This window comes from Amblyomma mixtum, chromosome 3 (assembly GCF_055824585.1).
Source record: "Amblyomma mixtum isolate Tamu chromosome 3, ASM5582458v1, whole genome shotgun sequence".
In the NCBI taxonomy this organism is placed as follows: domain Eukaryota; kingdom Metazoa; phylum Arthropoda; class Arachnida; order Ixodida; family Ixodidae; genus Amblyomma; species Amblyomma mixtum.
Window position 1 is genome coordinate 32364631 of NC_143014.1, and position 24791 is coordinate 32389421.

Below are 24791 nucleotides of genomic sequence, written 5' to 3' on the forward strand. Positions count from 1 at the left end.
TCAGAAATTGCACCTGAAACGGAGAGCCGCGTGCGGGCGCTGGTCCGGTCTTTGACAGCTTCGAGCGGAATGGAAAAAACAGCTGCGTGCGTGCTGGCCGGCCCTATGCTGCGTTATCTGCAGCAGCCATTCTATTATTTTTGTTAATAAACGATGCATGCCCGGAAGGTTGTCGCCCTTGTGGCACTGGCGACACCACATGCACTATTCCGAACGAACGACATTCGTACACAAATAACGAGACCTGTATAGAGGCCCACGCGATTGTGTGTGTGTGTGTGTGTGTGTGTGTGTGTGTGTGTGTGTGTGTGTGTGTGTGTGTGTGTGTGTGTGTGTGTGTGTGTGTGTGTGTGTGTGTGTGTGTGTGTGTGTGTGTGTGTGTGTGTGTGTGTGTGTGTGTGTGTGTGTGCGGGTTGCGATGGTTTCAAAACCGGTATTTGCCCGATGCCTAGCATACAGGTGCAGGCAATACGAAATGCAACACCTTATCAACATACAGCCAATGATTTATTTCCCAATGTTTTCCATCTGAACGAATAATGCCTTGCTTTTCCAACGTCAGTGAAAAAGCAAAAACAAACTGGCTCTTGAATACAAACCAAGTGTTACCTTTTATATTACCCGTATCTCTACGCAGGTGCAAAGTGACTGCAGAGTCACATGCATTGGTGAGGAGTATGGTATCGAACCCCATTCATTTTTCCTCTTTTTATACGTAATTTGTTTGCATCCCCTCCCCCCCCCCCCCCCCCCCCCCCCCCCGCCGGAACTGAGTCATTTACGTTCACATAGTCTCTCCTTTTTGTTAATTTCTTGCAAGCATCAGAGGATCTTTCTTTCACATGTGCCATCATCCGTGGTTTGAAGAGGAAACCAAACACACGAAGTTAGAATTTTCCGTTTGACTGGTTCCTTCTTGAAGTCATCATCATCATCATCATCATCAGCCTGACTGCGCCCACTCCAGGGCAAAGGCCTCTCCCATGTATCCCCAATTAACCCTGTCATTCAAGTATGGGCACTCTAAACACGAATTAGCCCATATGGGAGTAAAAAGGGAGTAAGTTGCCCTCTAGCGCACTCTCTGTTCGGGGCAGGTTGGGCTGCCCAAGTTCCGCAGTAGATTTCGATATATGCGGAATGTTTACTCTAAGTAACGGAGGTATATTTCCATTGCAAGGCTTAGTAACGATGCAGTTAGCGATGGGAGGAGGAGGAGGAAGAAGAAACTTTATTTACTGAAGGGTGTTTAGGGCACGTAGGCCCCCCGGCTCTCAGACCTTCATGAGTCCATGATGGTCCATTACATCAGAGGCCCGGTCCGCCGCGATCGTCTGCGTGTCCACGTTCGGCATTGCAATAGGATATGTGTGAGGTTGGCAAGTGGGTGGATGCAGAGAGAACATGTGGGGGTGTAGGCTACCGGGTGGATCCGGGAGAGAATATAGGGGGATGGGAGGGTGCGGGTCTCCAGAGGACCTGGTGGTAATCATCGAGGGAGGGGTGAGGTAGGGGTTGCGCTCCAGTGAAGAGCTCGGCTCCGAGTCTGCCACCGCCCGGTTTAGAAGGCCTCGGACGTGGTAACTGGTGGCCTCGTTGCCGGGATTACCGAAGTGCGCAGGCACCCAGATCAGGTCCACATGGCGGGGCGGGTACGCGGGGAGTGAGTTGAAAATGCAAGGCTTTTAAACGTGGCACCGAAGGTCCTGAGGTTATAACAAATAGAGGAGATGGAAACCTTGGTCAAAATATTCGCAAGTTCAGAACTTCGATTTTTTAAGAGGGAATTGGTTTCCGTTGGCAGCCGTAAGTATCCCGTATTTTCAGCTATGTAAATCTGCGCCACGGCTTGGGTAGCATGCCCTCCCCCTTAGAGGGAGAGCGCTCATTTAAAGGGAGAGCGCTTAGAGTGACCAACTAGCCCAGATATCGACCGTCCACCGTGCTTTGTTTCTTCAATATATTTATAGAATACTGCACTCCCTTCCGGCCCCTGACAGGAGGGGAACTACAACATCAGACAAATACAAGCAGTGCCGAAAGGGGGAAAAGAAGAGTCACAATCATTCCAACTGCGTGAGCTTTTTATAATAATGTGAAACGTAGACTATGAGGGTCGGTTGCGAAGCGAGGGAATAATGAATATCTAAACAGATTAATTCTGTCCATAAATGAGGTAGCGCAATAAACTGGCCACAAATATTCATTTTTGTTTGCAGCTTATGCATGCATTAAACTTTCGACGCCAGCGCTACATCGTCCTATCGCTCCGGTATTGCTACTCATTTCGCAGTAAGCCGGCCGACCGCGCTAGTAAAGACCGCATGCCGCTAATATTTCTAAAAATATTCTGCAGGCCGCAGGGTGGGTAAAGCCAATTACGGTATATACCATGCTTAAACCTGGTGTCTGCGAACCATCATAGCAGCTGCCAGCGCTGAAATTACGTATAGTGCTGCGTGTTAAAGAACCCAAGGTGGTCGGCATTAATAATACGGAGCTGTCCGCTAAAGCGTGCCACGTAGCCGACCGTGTTGCCTTGGGACAAAGGAGAAAAAAGAATTGCACATCTCATTAGCATATTACCCGAATACGTGTTCTACTAATGGTACCAGATAATGTGACACACCAATGTCACGTGACACAAGCATACAGTCGTTCGCCCACACTCATCTTCACCCACATGCACTTTGTAACTCACTTAGTCACTACTGTCTTGAGAAAAAAACAGCGCAGGAACAGGGACACAAGAAAAGAAGACGACGGGACAGGCGCTGTCCCGTCGTCTTCCTGTCCGCTGTCCCAACTACTGTCTTAATTAATGCCTCTCTAATCACACACATACTATAGCATATAGTCGTAATCTACCACATTATATGAAAGCCCACACGACACACATATAAAACCCCGATATAACCAAACCGTATGAACGTGCCTGAATGGCCTAGGGTAGCGCGCCTGACTCGCAATCCGAGGGTGGAAGGGTTTGATTCCCTACTAATTATCCCAATTTTCTTTTCAGCGCAATTCAATTACTTTATATACTTGCGTGCCGTAATTACGCTTAAGTCATGTTGCAACCTTATAATCACAATTTATGCAATGCTTTAATCACTTTTCAATTCTGTCGCTCCACGTGTGACGCGAAACCTTTTTGACTAAGTTTCGCGACTCAACGCCGGACGCCGCCTTTTCCGATTAACGGAAGCCTTGAAGCTATCGCTTTAAAACTGTTGCTGGTGATCAGTTTTTCGCGGCAACTTTTCCACTGTTCTACTTTGTGATACCAACAGTTCATTACAGTTACACGTTAGGCCGCGCGTCATGAAGCCGCAGAATCTAAGCTCGACAGCTGCGCGTGAGCGCGTAGAACGCGTTGGCTTCCCGCATATATTTAGTTCTCTGATGCTGCCTCGGCATGCCGATAGCCAATACGGGTAGGAATGCTTGAGATAACCGAACGGGGCGACCGCTGTTCTGGCTTTCTTCCCCTGAAATCGGGCTAACCGCGTGAGAATCGATTCCAGGAAGAACGCGAGCCCCGCCTTGGGGCAGCGGAGGTATTGCACTATTTTCCAAGGAGATGCCGCGCTCTTCCTGCGCCACTCTCGCACACGGGTCACGTTCCTTTATCGCGCCTACACGGCCCGGCGCCCGCCAGTTAACTAAAAGCAGCGCTCGGCGAACAAAGAGAAGGCGCAAAGCTAGAGCGCATTTCAACGACGGGCAGGGCGTGCGACGCTCACCGGTAGACGGTATACGAAGCCAGTAAATGCTTATGGCGGTAGTCGGCAGAACCGGGAGGGAATTGTGCGGAAGGCAACAGGAAGGCGGCACTATGCTGCATGATAACTGAAGCAGCGGGCTAATTAAGGTAATCCGGCAGGCAAACATGCACCTAAGGGTATGTTTGCACTTATGATGGCTGAGCAATAGTCTTTCAGAAAATGGGTAACGTTAGCTTCCAGAAGCTTATAGGGGGAACTCAAGTGACATCACGGGTGTCATTTTGGTGTACAGCGCATAGCTTCAGCGGTGCAGGACGGAACAGGTGGCGATAAGCCGATTATAGACATGCGCGCTGTATTTCACCGTGCTTCACGTATAATAAAATGATGTCCACTATGACGGCGGTGAATGACTATGACGGCGGTGAGCCCCATGCCAGACTAGACTTTACACCGTACGCACTTAGTACCCCACGACGGAGTAACTTTACAAGAAAAGGGATTTCCCATGGATTCAGCGGATTTGCTCCTCTAAAAGACTAAAATCACACCTTTTCAAAGTTTAAACAGTGCGCCTAACATTGCCGACGCGGGTTCGATCCTGGCCGCGGTGGCTGAATTTCGATGGAGGCGAAATTCTAGAGGCCCGTGTACTGTGCGATGTCAGTGCATGTTAAAGAACCCCAGGTGGTCGAAATTTCCGCAGCCCTTCACCACGGCGTCCCATAGTGCGTAGTTAGAAAAAAGCGATTGGAAGATTGGTGGCTCAAAAGCAATTAGGTGACGTAAGGTTAGAAGTGTAGGATTAAAATATATTTAAAGAAAATGGCTAACTTATAGACAGATTTATAAAACCGTTAAAGAAATATACTAGAGCGCGAACATCATCTGTGCGCGTTCTCCACCGTGGCGGGCGGTCAGTGTCAACACTTTAATAGTGTGCCTCGATGCGCGCGCCCCCCTCCGCCTCTCGGACGCGCATCGAGGCACCTTATAGTCAACACGAAAATATATTCTTACACCGTAGGCTTGGTGGTAATGTCGCAGGTGCGGACAAAAGTAAATGGAGCACGTTATCGCCTTCTAACGTTTTTTTTTTTTCGAGATGCCTAATTGAAATTTCCAGTGTGTTATGGCGTGAGCATGCTGGTGGGGGCGCCAGTGCGCTTTCTCACGGACAAACAATGCTTCATTTCCGATAGGACTGGCGAGATTGCACTTTGGATGCAATTGCGGGCTCCGTTTACTTACGTCTGCACCTGCACAATACTTGCATCAAGAGGCAGCGCAGCAAGATGGAAGTCGGACAGACCAATCAACGCCACATTTTCATTCCACTGATCACTCTCTGTCCTCCTGCGCTGTCACATGACATGCGTGCAACTTCGCTGGAACGTGTTTGGATGCACAGTCTAGCGCTCGGAAGTAGGCCGAAGTGTTAACACTTTCAGACCTGTTCCCGCTCGCGGAGGCTTCCACCGTGACTGCGTTATGCTGGAACGCGTAATGGGCGCGCCGATTCCAGCACGGAAAGAGTTTACGTGCTCCGGGCTGTCTGGCGATTTAACCCCGAAGTGTTCTGCGGGGGCTGTTTTTTTGTGTGTGTATGTGTTTCGCTCAACAAGCCAACAAACGACAATTCCCAAGACGCGTAAAACCGTTTCTCGCGGTTGATGGCTCACTGGCTCAGCATCTGAACGGAAAGTTGTACGGTAGCACGCACGCTCACGCCGTTGCGAGTGCCATGCTCTCAATGATTCGGTGTCATGCGTGCTCTCGCTGGCGTGACTGTGGGACAGAAGGGAGGGAGAAGGGCTAAATTTTTCTCTCTCTACTCGCCTCTTGCGTGCAGTAAGACGGCGTCGATGCTGTCGGTGAACGTCGGAGACTACAACCTGTCTGCGACCGACGACGCCAACAACATAGTGCGCAACGTGCTCAGCTTCCAGCAGCACGAGGAGTACATCATCCCAACCTACGACAACGACATCGCCGTGCTCACGCTCATCGACCCGGTGCCTTGGGAGTCGCTCACCACGGTGGTGCTGCCGCCTGTAAACTCGGACCTGGCGCAGGACACCACCGTCTGCGTCATGGGCTGGGGCCGGCTCCAGTACGGTGCGTCACGCGCCTCATATATCCATCTAAACACAGTAAAAGTGAGGAAATAACGTAATTAGGCTGGCCTTTAATGCAATAGCCTTAGGAGTGCCATGAGGGTGAAAATTGTCCGGCGTCGGCAGCGTCTATCTGAAGCACGACCTGGAAACCATGGGAAGCGGCAGGTGGTGTTTAGTTAAGGGAGGTTTCCATCTCTTCTCCGCCTCCCCTCCCCTCCCCTCTTGTAGGGGAGAAAATTTGTGAATTTGTCCGCGAACTGTGAATCTGTCTGAGTTTTTAATGAATATTCCGCTCAAATATTATTTGCAGGACGCTTACCGCGGATGAACCATAACTAGAAAAGAAATGAATAACGGGAGAGTGCGCGGTTGTGCAGCAGGCGAAAGCGCCAGAATTGTTTGCAAGGAGGAGGAAAAACTTTTTTTTGACGCCAGCACTAAGTCCCAGTGAAGAAGAGCACTTGCCCTGCCAAAGCCCGCTGAGGATCCTATTTTCAAGCACGAAACGGCTGCCGTTCTAAAATCTTTCTAATTTCCCTCTTCTGGTATACTTCTGTTCAAAATTCATCTCAAAATTCACCAAAGCTTCCTAAACGCTGCATGGTTAGCACCGTTCTCATTTTCTGTCACCAATCTCACAGTATTTGATTTTTTTTTTAAATTTCAGTCATCAAATCTGCATTCTTATTTTTTATTTTATTTTATTATTACTTTTTTTAACATTTTGAATGCCAGTCAGTCGCCGCCTCTGTCTTGGCCAATCCCCCGCAGTGGGAGCACGCGCTATTATCTTCTTGAGGACAACGACAACAACAACAATCTGCCCAGCACGAGTGAAGCCAAGCACTCCAGGAAAGAGGGGGAGGGTAAGGGAAATAAAGAGAGGTAATGGCACTGGCAGTGTTACACGAGCAGAGAACGAATGGCACGGCGCATGATGAAAAACGAAGCGCACCGAGCAGTAAATTATCTTCGGTGTCTCAGCGAGATCGAAATGCTTACTTGGCTAATTGGTTTTAAATCATAGCGATCTGACTTACTGATTCACTAAAGTTTTATTTTTAATGTGCCACAGGAGGAAATACGAGGTATAAATGCTACACCAGGCTTTCGGCCTCAGCGAGGCTGACAGTTTGAGCGAGCACGCCGGATTTTGCGAGAGTGCTGTGGTGAAAGGCGGGAATTTTAGCGTGCATTAAATAACCATGGCTGTCATTGTCATATTTCCAGTTACTTTAGAAAAGACGATTTCGTTATCGCGTAGCACTTTCAGTGCCTGTAATATATTTTTTACCCTCTTATCGCGTTCTGCTTTCAGTGCCTATGTGATATATGCGTTGCTTTTGCCCTAGCTCTGTTTTAGTGATGTTAATCAATTCCTGTTTTTTCTTACACCGTATGCTTGGGTGTTGTGTGTTTTGGGAAAGGGGACTGACACTTGTCAGGCGTCCCTGCCTTTTTGTCAGCCTCTTAGACAGACCTTAATTATTCTTTGTACCTGGTCTGTCTGAATAAACTTTCATTCATTCATTCATTTCTGCCATTATCCAACATCAAGAATCCTGCGACGAAGGTTGAGTCACACATGTATCCTAGAGAAAATTGTCGACAGTTTTACGTGCTGACCACTTTGGCAAGGCTTCTAATGCGTTTACACAGCGATAGTTCATCGTAGCGAAGATATCCCTCACAGAGTTTATTGTTTCCTTTTTGTTCCCAATGATGCTGCTTCGTATCAGCTTCAGCTTTATATACTCCTCCACAAGGGCTTCCTCATGGGTGCAGGCGAAGTTCAGCAAAGTTGCTTCAATTATTACTGTGGCTCTGTGTGCCGTTCAATTAATCAGGTCCCCATTCGATATTGTGTAAATTGAGGACCTGGATTCCTCCTTGAACACCAAACATAAAGCTGATATCACGAGCAGTTTTTGTATGAGCGCACACAAGAATCCTCCCGAACGAACGCCCGGAGGATACGTATAACATAATCTCTCTTTTCTCGTGTTAAAGGGTGAGTTTGGGCGGCTTACTAGAGTCTGAACAAGCGCTGCGTTTGTGCTGAGCATTAAGTGCTAGGGCTGTGGTTGCACTATAGGTTAGGCCTGATTCACTTAAGTTAGGCTTAGCTACATTAGACGCGATTCAAAGTAAACTGAAGAAAAATTTGTCAACAAATAGTGCGCTGATCAAAGTTCAGAAATAACATTGTTGGCACCGCCTCGATTATGGTTAACAGCCTTGCGTTTTTGTTGAATAGCGTTTGTAAAAAGGGAAAACTACGTGAACAGAAAGGCAACGCATATTTTTGTGCGGACGGCATGCATGTATAGCTGTGCGATCTTGAGCACCCCAGCTATACTTGAGCGCGCGCGCCTTCCTTCCAGTAACGTGTGCGGGCAGATGGGGATGGAACTGCACAAGGAGCTCGAACTCAACAGAGCCACTGCTACGTGCCTAAAGATGACATTCTATGCGTTGCAGAGGGCGCCAAGCCTACCACGCTGCAGAAGCTGTGCATGCCCTCCGTGAACAGGACCGAGTGCCAGCGGCCACTGACGCACGAGATCCACGAGAACATGATATGCGCCGGCGGCCGCGAGGGCCAGGACGCCTGCGTGGTGAGTGCGCTCTGATCGCTGATGCGCACTCCTCAAAGCTTGGAATGCGCTCCGCGCAAAAAAGGGGAAACGTTACTTACTGCGGCGTGTGCATTACAAGAGCAGTCAAAATGTGAACAGAAACGCCTGATAAATAGGGGGGGGGGGGGGGGGGGGGGGGGGGGGGGGGGGGGGGGGGTGATTTTCGTGAAGCACTGCCGCAGAGAGCCGGCGAGAATGGGCATATGCGGAGTGAGCAGCCGCCATGCTTACTGGGCGTGTGCCTTTGCCGCAAATTCTTCCCGGCTTTCGGCGGCAGTGCTTCACGAAGCGCGGAGGGCACGCGCTCCCGTGTTCCCTGTCATATTGCTTCTAGCTGTACCAGCGGGTGCCTGCTGAGGCTGCTATTAGTGTGCAGCTGAGGAAGTTATTTTTGTTGCGGAAGCAACACTACGCTAGGTGTGAGTGATTTCGCGGAGCCCCAGAGAGCCCCAGCTGCGCATGCGCGAGGAGCAAGTGTGAGACAGTTACTGCGCAATTTCCTTTCCTCAAATACAATTTTCATTTTCTTCATTACGGCCCCTCTTTCTCTTCCTTCTTTCACTCCCACTTCCTCCCTTCCTGTACGGTGCGGTTCAGGTGTCCACCGAGATGACAGAGAACTACTGCGCCATTTCCTTTCCTCAAAACGCGTTGCGTTCAAAGGGCAAGGCATCGCGCCGAACGGGTGGTGGCGTTCCGTGGACTCCCTGGCAGCGCTACAACACGCTGTCGCGTTCCACTCCTAAAGGCGAAGCTTAAGCGTCATTAATTAGCAGTTAATTAGTATTCAGTCATTAATCTGTAATCAACCATTAATTAGTTATTTCTAATTACTTAGTAATTAGTACTTGAATATGTGTGACGCCATCCAGTGGTGACGTCACCAGTGCCACAGAGGCAGTCAAAGTGGTGCGGAAAACGCTTTCACCTCTACGCACTTTCGACAGTCAGTGCCCCCTGAGATGCCGCCGCCGCGTTGAAATGAATGTTTAACCGACCGAAGCACGAAACGGTGCAGTTCGCATAAGCAGGTGCCTAAAAATGGTCGAAATTCATGGACAGATGCTGAAAAGCCATGTGTACGAGCGAGGAACACCTAAAAAACGTCACTTGCCTATAGAGGGTGATCTTCAGCAACCGAACCGGCCACTGAACGGCGCTGCAAGAAGCGTCGTTCTTTTCGATCGGTAGTAGCTGCCACGCTGTTTCAAGGACCGATTGGGTCACCGTCACGGCCTCCTTGAGCGGAAAGAGTTGTTTCTTCTCCTCAGTTTGAGGGATCTGAGGACAGAGCTTCCCCTCGATTAAATTCAAGCTAGGTTGCACGAGTGACTCAGTGGAAAGTCAGAGGAGTGCTTTTCTTCTGAAATGTCACAACTGCTTTTCCGATGGTGTAGGCGCCTTGAATTTCGGGGGTCACATCATTTTCTAATAATGAACTTTCAGAATTTCTTCAATACAGTCTAACCCCGCTATAACAAACTCGAAATTCTAGAGGCCCGTGTACTGTGCGATGTCAGTGCACGTTAAAGAACCCCAGGTGGTCGAAATTTCCGGAGCCCTCCACTACGGCGTCTCTCATAGCCTTAGTCGCTTTGGGACGTTAAATCCCATAAATCATTAACCACAAACTCGAAGGGGATCGGGAAATAGTTCGATATATCGGTAATTGGATACATAAAAATGACAACTGACAAGCCTATCTGTGACCTGGAAACGAGAATAGATACCACTCACGCTAGACGTCCTTCTTGGAGCGACGTGGCCAGCCTGTATACACACTGCCTCACGACCTCGAACGTACCCAAATATTGGGAGAAAGCTAACGTCATCTTAATCCGTTAGAAAGGGGACATCAAGGATTTGAAATATTACAGGCCGATCAGATTACTGTTCTTTTCCTATGGAGTATTTACAGAGGTTTAGGAAACGTCAAAGCATGAAAGCCCCTACCCCAACAAACATGATATAATTGGCAGAGCTATCAAAATTAATCAATAAACATCAACGACATAAGGAAGTGTAATATGGAGTGAATCGAGCATGCTCTAAATAACGGAGGTAGCCTGAAAGCGGTCAGTAGGAAACTAGGCATATGCAGAAATCAGATGTATGCATTGAGATACAAGCACGCAATGCCATTATTAATACGAATAAGATAGTTCATGTAGCCGAGGAGTTACACACAGATCTGTGCAATAGCCGACGTAATCAGGACGATAGTGAGAGAAGCAGTAGTGCAGAGAAATTCCACATTCTGCCGGTAACGATGGAGGGAGTTAACAAAGCCTTAAAAGCAATACAAAGGGGGAAAGCAACTGGTGAGGAGTTACAGCAGATCTGTTGGACGGTAAGGAGACTGGTCGAAAAACTGGCCACCCTGCGTACGCAGTGCCTCATGATCTCGAGCGTACCGGAACCTTAACAGAACGCTATAAGTATCTTGATCCATCAGAAAGGGGAAGTAAGGACTTCAAAAAGTTAGATCGATCAGCTATCTGTCCGTTTCCTGCAAGGTATTTACAAAGGTGATCGCTAATGGAATTAGGACAACCTAAGGCTTCAATCAACCAAAGAACCAGGTACGCTTTCGTAAAGGATACTCAACAATAGACCATATTCACGCTATCAATCCGCAGAGAAATGCGCAGAATATAACCAGCCCCTATATGTAGCTTTCATAGATGACAAGAAGGCATTTGACTCAGTCGAAATTACAGCAGTCATGCAGGCATTGCGGAACCAGAGTGTAAACAAGTCATATGTAAAAATACTGAAAGATGTTTATAGCGGCTGCACAGACACCATAGTCCTCCATAAAGTAAGCAATGAATTCCCAATAAGGAAGGGCGTTAGGCAGGCAAACACGATCTTTCCAGTGCTATTCACCGCTTGTTTAAAGGATGTATTCAGAGGCCTGGATTGGGAACAGTTTGGTATAAGAGTTAATGGTAGTAGGTAAACTACAGAGGCCCGTGTACTGTGCGTGCACGTTAAAGAACCACAGGTGGTCGAAATTTCCGAAGCCCTCCACTACGGCGTCTCTCATAGCCTGAGCCGCTTTGGGACGTTAAACCCCATAAACCAACCAACCAAACACATCTACACTGGGCAGGTAGTGACCGTAGATCCAGACCACGAGAGTAAAATAACTAGAAGAATAAGAATGGGTGAAGCGCATTCGGCAGGTACCCCCAGATCACGAATATCAATTTAGTATCCCTCGAGAGAAAAGTATATAACAGCTGTATCTTACCTATGGAACAGAAGCGTGGAGGCTAATGTTAAGGGCTCAACTTAAACTGAGGACAACGCAACTAGCTATGGAAAGGAAAATGACAGGTGTAACGTTATGAGGCAGGGAAAGAGCAGAGTGAGTCAGGGAACAAACGCGAGTTAATGACATCGTAGTCGAAACAAAAAAGAAATGGACATGAACAGGGCACGTAATGCAATGGAAAGATAACCGGTGGTAGCTAAGGGTAACGGAGTAGATTGCAAGAGAAGGCAAGAGTGGCAGCAGGTGTCAGAAAGTTAGGTGGGCGGATGAGATTAGGAAGTTTGCGGGGATAAGGTGACCGCGGCTGGCACAGGACCGGGTTAATTGGCGAGATATGGGAGGCGCCCAGGCTGATGATGACGAAAATTAAGGTACAGTTGGTTTCCGCAACGCCTTCGACAGCGAAGCACGCGACGCGATGGCCGCCGCTAGGCTTTAGTTAGGCTGGTTTCACCGCATGACAGCGATGTGGTGTGGAAAATTGAGTACAAGAGACAGAAGGTCCTCCTCAAGCGCAGCCCACGTTCACCCAGGCACATGGCTGAACCTACGCTGCCAGCAGGTACCGAAGGCCACGCAGCCCACCCATCTCCGCGCGCGGAAAGTGATCGAAGAGAGCCGTTAGGAGAGGCACCGTTAGGAGGGGCGATCGAAAGATCGGCGAATTTTGAATTATGCAGCGAGGCTTTCCTAAGCTTTTACACAGGATTTTCAAGGGGATGATATGTGTTCGATATATAGCCAATAATTCGAAATATCCGGGTTCGATATATCCGGGCTCCACTATTGTCGTGTCCGGTCGCTGTGTTGAATGCAGCGAAAGACGCACACGGTACTTTTAGACTTCGTTTATTTAAAGCCGATGAGGGTGCGACCAGCGTCGACCGAGGCAGGAGCCGAACTGGCCGCCCGAAGAAAGGAGGGAGTGGAGAAGCGTCCACGGGAGGGAGTGGCTTCCCAGAAGAGGAGGAGGATGCGGGGGTGCGGGGGCGCACCATGGGGGGGCATCTGGCGACAGCGTGCCAGTGGTCGTTAGGAGGGGCGAGTGGTCGTTAGGAGGAGGTCGTTAGGAGGAGGTCGTTAAGAGGAGGGTGCGGGGGCGCACACACACAAAAGCGATAAGGGGACACAACACTTCCTTCCCCCTTAGAAAGTTGCCTGGTATCGTGCAGGGGGTCGGCGCTCACGCGTGGAGGCGCGCTGGCTTTGTGCGCTCGGGGGAGAAACACTTGTAGGCTGGCTGTTGTTCGCTGTGTCTCCTGGGTCTGTCCTGGGCGAAGTCTCTTCTTCCGGGAAGAGGGGCCAGGCTATGTGGGAAGATGGTGCACGTGTTCTCTCCGCTGGCGGACAGCTCTCAGACGGCGTCGTAAATCTACGCAGCTGGTTGAGATGTCGGCGTGCTACTGTGCCATGTATGTTGACGAGCCAAGAGCGCAGGCCTATGCGTCTGACAATCGCAGCTTCCTCCCAGCGTGGCTTTTTCAGAAACTGTCGGGCGAGGACGCGCTGCCCCTCATGAAGCGTGCCGCAGCGCGGAATTGCTTTTTCTTCCCGGAACGTCTCTGCCTTTGGCTCGGGGGGGATGGCTGTGAGCTGGGTTCGCATTTCACGCTCGAACATCATTTTCGAGGGGGTCTCGCCTGTTGTGCTCTGAACCGTCGTGTGCTGCTTGAAGAGAAAGCGCGCAAGGCGGCGCTGCAGCGAGCCTGTCTGATCTCTTTCAAGGGCGCGTTTTAGCTCGGCTACGTAGCGCTCGGCTTGTCCGTTTGTCGCTGGGTGGTAGGGGGCCGATGTAACTGATGAGATCCCGTTGTCGCGATAAAACTTGAGGATCTCCGCAGACACAAACGGTGTTCCGTTGTCCGACACTACCTTGCGCGGCAGGCCGAACGTTGCAAATAGTGATCGGAGGTTGTCAATGACTGCTGCCGAAGTCGTCTGTCCCATTTGCCTTATCTCAAGCCACTTTGTGTAGGCATCTACGACCACAAGGAAAGTGCAGCCCTCAATTGGTCCTGCAAAATCAATGTGCAGTGTGTGCCATGGTGTGTCTGGCTTTTCCCATTCTGGGACAGGAGCTTTCGGCGGGGCGCTCCGGCTGCTCTGGCAAGGCTTGCATTCTCGCACCACTGTTTCGATGTCGTTGTCAATGCCAGGCCACCACATGTAGCTTCTGGCACACTTTTTCATTGCAACGATGCCCCGATGTCCGGCGTGGATGAGAGACATAGCTTGTGCGCGTAGTTCTCTCGGCATCACAACTCGGGACCCAAATATGATGCAGCCGCGATGGGTGCTCAACTCTGTAGCTCACCTGCGGTAAGCGTCGAAGTTGTCCCCTTTGAGTTTATGCACGTTGCCTTGTTGAACAGCTGTGTAAACTAGCCGGAGAGCTGCGCACTTCTGCGTAGATGCTGCAACTGTGCCTGCTGTAAGCGGAGGTTCTGGCAGTGCTTCGAACATCAGAACGTCTCCTGGTGGAAATGGTTCGTCAACAGTTGCGTCTAGTGGCAGACGGCTTAGCGCATCGGCGTTTTGATGTTTACTAACCATGTTCTGGCTCGGCGTCTGGTGTATGCCGCATATCATCACGCCTAGTGGAGAAAACCAGTTTCTCCCTAGAAGGCTTGATCCTGTGCCCTTCACAACAAGCAGAGGTAGCGTATGGGTCTGGCCGTTGTAGTTAACCTGCACGTTGGCAGAGCCCAATAGTGGCAGATTCTGTCCTGACCACGTTCGCAGGTGCGTGTCGTCTTGTTGCAGGGCGGGTGCGTCAGATGGCCATGAAGTTCGGAACGTGTCCTCACTGATCAGAGTACAGGCTGCGCCGGAGTCCACCTCGAACTTAATCAGCTGGTGATGTACGCTTACTTCTGTAAAAATCTTCGGTCGCGTGCCGAGATTCATGGTGTTCAGGTCGTACAACACAGATGGTGTTGCTGATGTTGCTCCATGGAGATCAGATAGCGGCGTATTCTCTGAGGCGTTGACGCTGTGATTAGGCTGGGAAGGTGACTTTATCTTGGCAAGTCTCCGTTTCGTAATGCATGCTCTTTCGATATGCCCTCGCTTGTGGCAAAAATTACACGTGGCTGACTGGAATCGACATCCCTGGGGGTTGTGTTGGTCGTCACACCGCCAGCAGCGTTGTGCCTTTTTGACCGATTTTACAACAACAGAAGGCTTGCGCACCTGGTTGCTTGTCTGGTGTACCGGCTCGGTGTTCCGGCGAATCCCTCTCTGCTGGTGACCGGCGCTCTCCGCTCGAACGGCGATGTCGTAAGCTTTGCTGAATGTGAGGTCCTTCTCAGCGAACAGGCGCTGCTGCAGTGACTCGTCACTCAGTCCGCACACAAATCTGTCGCGTAACATCACGTCCAAGGGAAGCATGGTGGTGTTAGCAGAAGAAGCTGCGTCTCCCTCCTGCCCGGTAGCTGTTGTCGACAGCGTTCCAAAATTGCAGTCGGCAGCGAGCTTCTTGAGCGCGGCTACGTAGGCGCTCACAGTTTCTCCTTCCAGTTGATCTCGTCGTTGGAAGCGAGCCCGGCTGTAGACCTCGGATGGCCTTGGGTCGTAGTGCTTTTGCAGTGCTGATACGATGTCGTCGTAAGACACTGCCGCTGGTGTGCTTGGCTGAATAAGGGCGCAGACAGTATCGTAGGTCTGCTCCCCGCACAGCGTCAGCAGGTTGGCCCTCTTCAAGGCTGGGTCTGTGATGTTGTTAGCTTCAAAGTAGAACTGAAGGCGTCCAACCCACGATGACCACGATGAGCCGTTGAATTCTGGTATCTGATTGGGAAACCCTCGCGTAGCCATGGCTTGTCAATAGCGTTGCGTAGCGCGGGTCGAATCCACTTTCTCGTCGCCACTGTCGTGTCCGGTCGCTGTGTTGAATGCAGCGAAAGACGCACACGGTACTTTTAGACTTCGTTTATTTAAAGCCGATGAGGGTGCGACCAGCGTCGACCGAGGCAGGAGCCGAACTGGCCGCCCGAAGAAAGGAGGGAGTGGAGAAGCGTCCACGGGAGGGAGTGGCTTCCCAGAAGAGGAGGAGGATGCGGGGGTGCGGGGGCGCACCATGGGGGGGCATCTGGCGACAGCGTGCCAGTGGTCGTTAGGAGGGGCGAGTGGTCGTTAGGAGGAGGTCGTTAGGAGGAGGTCGTTAAGAGGAGGGTGCGGGGGCGCACACACACAAAAGCGATAAGGGGACACAACAACTATAAATTTCACACCTCTTTTCCGATTGTCTCTGTTACACCGTGCCTCTAATTCTGGATGAGCAATTTGGCGGTAAAGAAACGACGAGCAGAAAGGACATGAAAAATTCTCGCAAAATTTCAACCATATCAGGGACGTCAACAGCACAATAGAAACAGTTTTGTACAATGCCTTCAGATGGAATAACTTCGGTTGAGTCAGTGACTGCCGCTCTGGTTGCAATGTACTATCGGGCGGTACGTTAGTCACTATGCTGCAGTGATCAGGTAGCCACTACAACACAACGATATGGTGCAACCATCGGGCAAAGCCATACGCATACGAGGCTTGGACGAAAAATTATCCGCCTGATGCCATGCGGTTGTCTGAAAGTGACGATAGTTCAGGATTGTTACTCACAGCCCCCCTGAACTTATTCACTCACTTTTCCGATGTTTTTTTCTTTATTATTATTACTATGGCAAGAGACAAGTGAACGTCTAAATGTGCACGCGAGGTCAGGCGAATAAGGCGGCAAAAGGTCACAACCATAGGCTTTGACTACTTCCATGGAACGGCGCGCGCTGTATGGCATAGTGCATTGCCCTGCAGGAAAATGACACTACGCTCCAGCTTTTCAGGACATTTCCTCCAAATGGTGCCATTCAGCTTCTTTGCTTCTCAGGAGAAAAAACATCCGTCGTCCTTTCACCGTAGCTCCTTCACATTTAAACGCCCAAGTTTCCATTCCTCGCACAATAAAATCTGCAGCAGGCCACTTTCAACAAGGCATCGTGGTTGCACATGGAGCGGTGGTTGTGCTTCTCCCTCACATTATGCAGTTATGCAAAACTCGCATAGGGCACTTGTAGTTCATTAACTTCAGATTATGTTTACCACATTCGAATCAGTGCGAAAGCACGCATTTGTGCCATTCAGAAGACGACGATTAGTGGGCAGTGCCGCGGGACGGAGCGCTTGCGCTAGGCCAGCTGCGAACAGACAACGCGACAACGGACGGCTTTGCTCGGGGTTGATACCCACTGGATTAGTGCTTACGCACTAAATTTACCCCGGCTCATTTTATGGCGCAGCTCGGCTATCGCTGCCCCGTCTTCACTCCTAGGAGGGCGAAAAAAATGTCTAGAAGTTTTGCGTTAAGTCAGGGGGGCAGGAGACAAAGACGCGCTTCTTTCGGCTATCAAAACGTCAGGTAGCCAGTTCTAAAAACCAATGGGCGTCAAGAGAGAGAGTTAAGTTGTGTAGGTGGGAGTATTTTTCTTCCGCAGGTAACCAAGTGAGCAGTTCATATTAGACGTTTTTAGCATACCGGAGACGTACTAGCGGAGACTTACAGGACGCCGGCTTCGCACGTGCAGTGGCCCCGCCTGACCTCAACAATACCACTGCGCGTGCGCAGGAGCGGTCCGGCCAATCGGTATACGTCTCCGCTAGTACGTCTCCGGTATGCTAAAAACGTCTATTAAGTCCTGGACCACGCCAGATTCGTGCAATCGGCGCAACCGTTGAAAACGTGTTCTTAAAATCTTGATCTTCGTTTTGAACGAAGTTCGCGGTGCCCTGGAGACCCGTAACTGCGGTTGCGTCTTCCCAGTGCGCCGTGGCAAACTAGAGATGTCGGAGCGGCAAAGGTAGATAGGTCATTACATAGGGTCGCTTGGAGCGGGATTTTCTACTGAGGTGCTCATGCTGCGGAAATATATTTCGCTCGCTACGAAAATCAAGCCTAAAGCTCGCCAACCCCGTAAAGCGCATATATATGCTAACCCTACTTTCGTGGCACGCGCTGTGCCATTATCATTTGTACTCGAAAAAGAATACCGCACCACTGCACGAACTGCATGTCCTAGCATCCTTTTCAAACAAGTTCTGAACGCCACAGGTGCAGACTTTGAATATCACTACTGACTGGAGCGAATTTTATCGTTTTCAGGCGTTCGGAAATGTTACAATTAGATTCCAATGCCCCCCCCCCCCCCCCCCCGAAAAAAAAACGTTTGCTTTCCTTATTTCCGCAACATAGGAGCCAGTAACGACGCTGGAAGTTCTCAACTCTTATCACGCCTTTCCACAATCCATAACTGTCAATGACCGATGTCTGGGCCGCATCAGCCGCGGACTCGATACGGTGCCACGGAAGAATAAATATCTGCGCGTGTGCAGGGCGACTCCGGGGGCCCCCTGATGGTGCAGGCGGGCAACTACGAGGTGATCGCTGGCGTGGTGTCGTTCGGCAAGAAGTGCGCCCTCAAAGACGTGTATGGCGTGTACACCCGGGTCGGCCGGTTCGTGCCCTGGTTGTACCAGCAAACTCTGAAAGCCGCGTGCAAGCCGGCGATCAGCGCTGAGGCCGACTATCCGGACATCGAGACCACCACCAAGCCTGCTCTGCCAGAGCCGGTCGCCGACAACCACATCTAGGAACCTCGGAGCTCTGTACGGGCCCCAGCGTTGCGTAATTAACTGGAAACTTCTTCAAAGCGCGTTCGATGAAACCGGGTGGCCTTTCTGCGCTAACAGAGAGGCAAGGGTGCGAGAGACCTCGCCTGTGGTTTCGGTAGATGGTTATCCGCCACAGATGGTAACAAATTGGCTCGCGATCGCTACTCGCCACACCCACTATGAAAAAAATTACACAACTGTTCTTGCGGACAAACCAGGTAGCTGTAGGCGTGAAGCGCAAAAGGCCGTTCCCAAAGACGCGCGTTTTGAGGAATTTCCAGTTAATTACGTCAGGCCCCCTAGAGATACACTCTGGAGCTCATTCGCACCGGCGGTTTCGAAGTGGATAGGCCACAGACAACCGTACAGAAGCAATGGTCCCAACTGCGCCCGCTGGCAACGTGCACCCAGTACACAGCTTTGCTGGTCTCGATGGCGGTGCCACACGTGTGCGCAGTTGTGGACACAAAGTGGTAACGACTATGATATGTAACGTCCTCTGACGACCTAGCAGGGCCAAGTCCGAAACCGCCAGTGCGAATGATGACCTACTTGGAGTGTGTCCGAGGAAGACGGATGAGGGAGGTATCAACGGGCGCAAGGAAACGTGGAAGAGCGCAATGCACCAAGCGCAGCGTCGACCACGCTTATCGCTTCCGAACGCCTTCTCAGTCGAGTCAAATTTGGCGGCATGACAGCTCTTATATACAAAAAACAAAAGGAGCCAAATTTCACCGCGTGCATTCAGAAGCTGAATCGTTGTGGCGCAGTATGCAGGATAAGGGTGGTCGGCGCCGCACGCTGCACGGCCGCTGTGTCAAAAGTTTGGGGCCGAAAGCGTACGCGAGCAGACCGACGCGAGGCAGACTGGAGCCGGCTTCCAAAATACCGCGGGGCTCCCTCTTTGGCCTTGCCGCACGTCGAAAACCGTGGAGCTGTCGGCCTTTTAAAGTTTCGACCACTTTACAGGCACCGAAAAACTTAAAGCTCAAAAATCACGCGTGCCAAAGTTTGCGGTGATGAGCTATATAGGGGCAAATGGATCTCCCAATAAGCCGTCACAGTTTTGTGTCTAGTCAAATAACCTCCTAGAAGGGTCTCCTATCAGGGCAATCTGTGCAAAAGACTGGTCAAGTGATGCTGTGGAGCTGACTGCTTCAAACAAAGAAGCTCAGTTCGGAATGCGAGTGCAAATCCCATGGCCCAGAAGAGTCAGTTGCGGTGTAGTCATAACCGAGTGCGCTTCCCAGCTATGACTCGCAAAGTCGACCCGGTCCAACAAACCACCTTTTTCATCCCCGAATGTCGCGCGCCAGTGACCGAATTTCTGTACGCGACCTGCTTCGGTGCTCTCGATATGGCTGCGATGCTGCCTGCACTACGCAGCTGCAACCCATGCCTTGTTCCTGGCACACGAAAGAACGGGCGGAAAGCGGCGAAATAAGTGCGCCTGCACGCGCCCTGATGCGCTTCCGCGTGTCGATGTACGGCAGTCTACGCTCACGCGCAAGGCCGTGTGCACACAAGAGCACGTGACAAAAGAGGCCGGTAAGCACGCGCAGACGCCGTGCTCTAGAATCAGGATGTGGCGCCAGCCGCTTTGCCAGTGTCACTAAGTGACGACACGCTTGCTCCGCGCATATACTGTTAACAGTCAGTGTTCCTTAAATAATGTCAACATGCCGTTCGCTGAACGCCTTTTTGTGCCGTTCAAAAACTCCGTACGCTGCAGCCTGTGACACAAATTGTTAGCAGCTGTTGTGTGCAAGGAAGGGGCGTGGAGGTATCCCAATAGAGTGAAGCCCTAAGATATGGCAACCACAGAAAGCAGGGAAGCTGTGTAGTTTAAAAGCAACCTAGTAGTTATCAGTAGTCAATTTGCGGAAAGTAAAAAGAGACGACGGCAGAGCTGATGAGAGCAGTAGATGAGCCAGGGGAGCAAATATTAGGTTTCAAGAGATGAAATGTTAGGATTTATGCATACTCGCTGCCTTAGCCCAAAGAAGGTGATATATATGTACCTGTTATGTTGACTGTCACAGGTGTATATTCCACCCAGCCAGCTGCCTACATTTGGCTGAATGATGAAATCTAGCACATACAGCTTTTTAAATTAGAGAATGAGTGTTATGGAAGGTAAACTTTACTGTACATAGACAAAGCCAGGAATGGACTCAGTATAGTGACCAGTGCAACATGCATGTGGCCGCCTCTACCATGCAGCTGAGTGAGCCAACCAACCAACCCTAGAGCAAAACAATTCAAGGCAACTGTTGTACATGAATGTTTTCAAGTGGCTAGAGACCTATGGCTACTGCGTATAGTTTTATGATGGTTAGATTTTGTTAATGCTGTTACCAACTATGTGTAAATGAAACTATTTTTGTTAATGTTACTGAAAAAAGTTTTAGAGGTTCATGCAGCTGATGTAACAGGCACAGAACTCCACATATCTTAAATCCTAATGCAGTGATTCAGAAGGCCTTGTGACAAAACTGGCTTCAGACCTTGCAAGGCACCATATCATCAAACCGAAGGCATCTGGAATGCGGCCTGTCTAGGGAACCACATTCAAATTGTGCTTGTTAAATGCAGAGCTCCAAGCTTCACATCTGTTGTACTTTTGCACATGTGTACATTCCAAGGCAACAAACCTGTCAAGCTGCCAGTAGAGTACAAAGTTTGAAACTGAATGGTTACACAAATTTGACAAAACTTTTAGCACTTGCAAACAAAGACGAACATGAAGACCACACGTGTGCTAACTTTCAACTGGTGTTTATTCATTGCATGAACTGCATTTTATACAAGGTGGGTGCTAGAAAAAACACAGATATACCCGACTGGTAATCCCTCTGCTAGTCACAAACAAAACCTGCTTAAAGCTGATTATCACCCTGAAGAAAAGCGAGCTATTTCCCTATGAGTGATACAGAAGCAACACTAACACAATTTTCTTTAAATTTTCTGTTTCTGGCTTCAACAATTTTATGTGTAATTTTCTCTTTGTTCTGGCTTATGACCTTGCATTCTTTAAACACGGGATGACAGCCATCTGGCTCGGTTTCCATCATGGTTCTCCAGGCTTTTGTTATGTTCCCCGAGTCTCTCATTTACAAACTGGCCGCTCTGGCCTATATAGCATGTACCGCATGACAGAGGCAGGGAATACAAAACCCCTTCTGCAAAGTCCATGTTCCCTTTGGTGTTTTGTCGTGCATGTTTCTTTCTTTGCGCCATAGGAATTAGTCATCTTGCACAGCTTGGAGAGTTCATCAGGCGCTGAAAAAACTACTTTTAACACCAGCTCGCTGCACGATTTTTTTCAGACTATGTGAAATGTTATGAAGGTATGGAAGCACTGCTACTTGTTTGTACTTTTCGGTTGGGCCAAGAGATTCTCAGACTTTCGGCTACCGCTACTAACAGTGCATTAGGATAGCCTGCTTCTCGTAATTGTTCGACCTGGTCGATTGAAACTGCTTTTCGTCTTGTCGTCGCATGACTTGCCCAGCAACTTATTAAGGCAGCTTTTAGCAATGCTTCTTGTGACCCGTTTAGCATGGGCTGATTTATAAGGAAGTAATGGTTTGTTATTCCTAGGAGCATAGCTCAAGCATGTGTGGCCTTCTCTGAAGGTCAGTATGATGTCTAGAAAGCAGATTTCCTTGTCAGCTGGCATTTCATATGTCACCTGTAGTGGGTTCAGGCACTCGTTAAAAATTTATTCGAAACACACGTTCTGAAGGTCTTTCACGGTACTGTCATGTTCGTCCTCATTTGCAAGCGCTAAAAGTTTTGTCATGACATACCAACTCACCCGAACAGCCACTCTGACATAAATCTGGTTTTCCTTTTTAGCTACCCCATGAGCACTCTTCAACTCTTACTTTCCGACTAAATTTCATGCCACAAACACATACCCCCCCGCCAAAAAAAAAAAAGCTTTTGCAGCAAATGAACTTCCAATTCTACTGGCCTCAACTCACAGGGTTCTTGTGTTGGATAATGTGCACATGCATGAAGAAAAGACCCCTTGTTTTAGTCATGCCAAAGAATTTACTATTCCAAGACAACATGGGAAATAAACAGTACACCTGCTCCTGTACTTAACTATATTAACTGCCTAAAGCTTAGCAACAAATGTAATTGTGCTGCAAAGTAGCAGTAAAATATGTGGACAATAAATATATTTTTGTTTGTTAAAATAGCATCGAGTAAGATGTCAAAAATACTTCAAAAATACAAACAACTTTGTCCAGCAACAACAAGCTTATCTGTTACTCATTGGCACATACAAAAAATATGGACTATACTTCTTGGTTAAGAAATCAAAAAACAAATTGATTAATCACACGTTCAGACACACACACAAAGACATATAGACAGCAGTTCAGCCCACTAAGGATTAATATCAGACATATGAAATACCCAGGCTGAAATGTACAATGTACTAAAAAATGTGCGTGCTGCCAAAAATATGTCTGGAGAGTATAATGCAATTGTAAAGAAAATGCAATCCCAAAGAAACAAGCATGATAAAAACATGCACTGTAATGCTGCCGGAAGGGAAAGAAAAAATGCATACTTGAACAATGTGAAGCCACACAAAAAATGTGACCTGTCACTGTACATCGCGCTCTTAAAAGAGGCATGGAAATGAAACAAGTTTTTTTCTTCAGAATGGTGTGCAAGACGGTAAACATGGATCACCACAAGGAAGTCCCTTATGCCTGGTAAACAATATACAAATGAACTTTTTTTTTCCAGTGTTAGAACCCAAACAGTGGCGATGACATCACAAAAAGTGTTGAGGTGCTTTGAGGCATGCAAGAACTAATGAAACAGGTTTTTGTTCCCTCAATGTCTTGCCAGCTACTACAGAAGTCTGGTGCAAGAGTTTGAGTGAATTAAAATGATGAAGCAGCGATTATATCACGGTTTCTTTTTTTTGCTTCATGTGAAATCGCCATTAACCTGTGATATCATAGCCACTGTTCGGTTACTGAAACCAGAAGTCCATTGATGAAGAAATTCAAATGTAAATTATTTACCAAGCATGGGCAAATTCCACGTGTTATTCCATGTTTGCTAATGTCTTATACACCATTTTAAAGAAGAGAACACCAGAAAAATTTGATGTCCCAAACCCTCAAAGCACAAACTAGTGACCAACATATTTTGTTTTAACCAATACAGAATATGCACAGTCAACAGCTTGAAAAAAAAAAAAAAAATTATGCAAGAACAGGAATGTCTACGAGACTACAGAAATTAAGAACTCCATGGAAATTCACTGAACACAACGCACACTTTTAAAACAGGTGTAATATCAATGGAGGCATCTAAAAAAAAAATGCATAAAACTAGTAGTTCTTACCTTTCACAACAGGAATTCAATTTAGTGCCATATGCAAGGAAGTACAGCCATTCCAGCCTCACAATCACTGGTAGTATGAATATTCCCTATACCAAACAGAAGATTAAAAATACTTCGTTTCTTCTACTTGCTGTTGACTAAGCCAGACAGTTCAAGAGATTTTCTGCATGACAGAGAAGAGGTGCTCATAAGTTTTAGCCATTACAAGCAAAGTGAATACTTTTGCTTGACCACATGTTGGAAAGTTCGAAAATGGGGTAACTAGAAGCTCTGCACTCTTTCAAGAGTGCCTACTTGAGAAAAAAAATGAGGTGAGACGTGGGTTAGGAACATAGTTGTACATGCAGCTATCACTCTTGAAGCAGTGACTGATTAAAAACTAGCTGCATAAATTGTGTACGCAAAAATATAAAAATGTGCATCATTAGTATGCATCATTAAATTGAATTAAAAACATAGAAATGGAGGGCCTTCTCACAGAAAAGTCAACAAACAAATGCAAAGGTAGCAGGTTTGTACAAGTGGTCAATTTGTGGCTCATGTTACTATTCAACGATGCAGCATTCACAGTTAATGCAAGCTGCAGGAGCAATGAGGAGAAGCGGGTTAAGCTCCTCTAAATGCACTGTACAGAAAAATGTATGACATGTTTTCAGTCTACCATACAATCAACCTGTGGCTTATAACTTCTTAACACTTCACATCCATGACCTCCCTTTGGAATGTTCAGCCAACAAGCTCGGCATTTAGTGCTATACAGCTTGATATTTACCAGTCAGCCAACTCAATGGCAGTCATTTCCATGGTTTGAGAAAAAAAAACGTATATACCCACTCACATAAAGAGTTTGCCATAAGAGGGTTCACTGTACACTGACATCTCGGTCAAACAATTTTTTTTTTTGTTGCACTGAATATAACAAACTACTGCTAGCTTCTGCAACTTGTGCTGTCGACAAGAGGGACTCTGCTAGCACAGTGAAAG

At 48.6% G+C, this 24791-nt stretch overlaps 1 protein-coding gene across 3 annotated transcripts in view; it reads left to right on the plus strand.

Moving 5' to 3' along the window:
* The window catches only part of LOC149349583 (trypsin-1-like), a 60618-nt gene extending 38797 nt beyond the window's left edge, over positions 1-21821 (plus strand). For all 3 annotated transcript variants that reach the window (XM_089578597.1, XM_089578595.1, XM_089578596.1), the window contains 3 exons: positions 5581-5846; positions 8330-8466; positions 18149-21821. In XM_089578597.1, the coding sequence (XP_089434723.1) occupies positions 5581-5846; positions 8330-8466; positions 18149-18406 (661 nt within the window). In that variant the 3' untranslated portion in view covers positions 18407-21821. The remainder of the gene's footprint in view (positions 1-5580; positions 5847-8329; positions 8467-18148) is intronic.
* The last annotated feature ends 2970 nt before the right edge of the window (positions 21822-24791 follow it).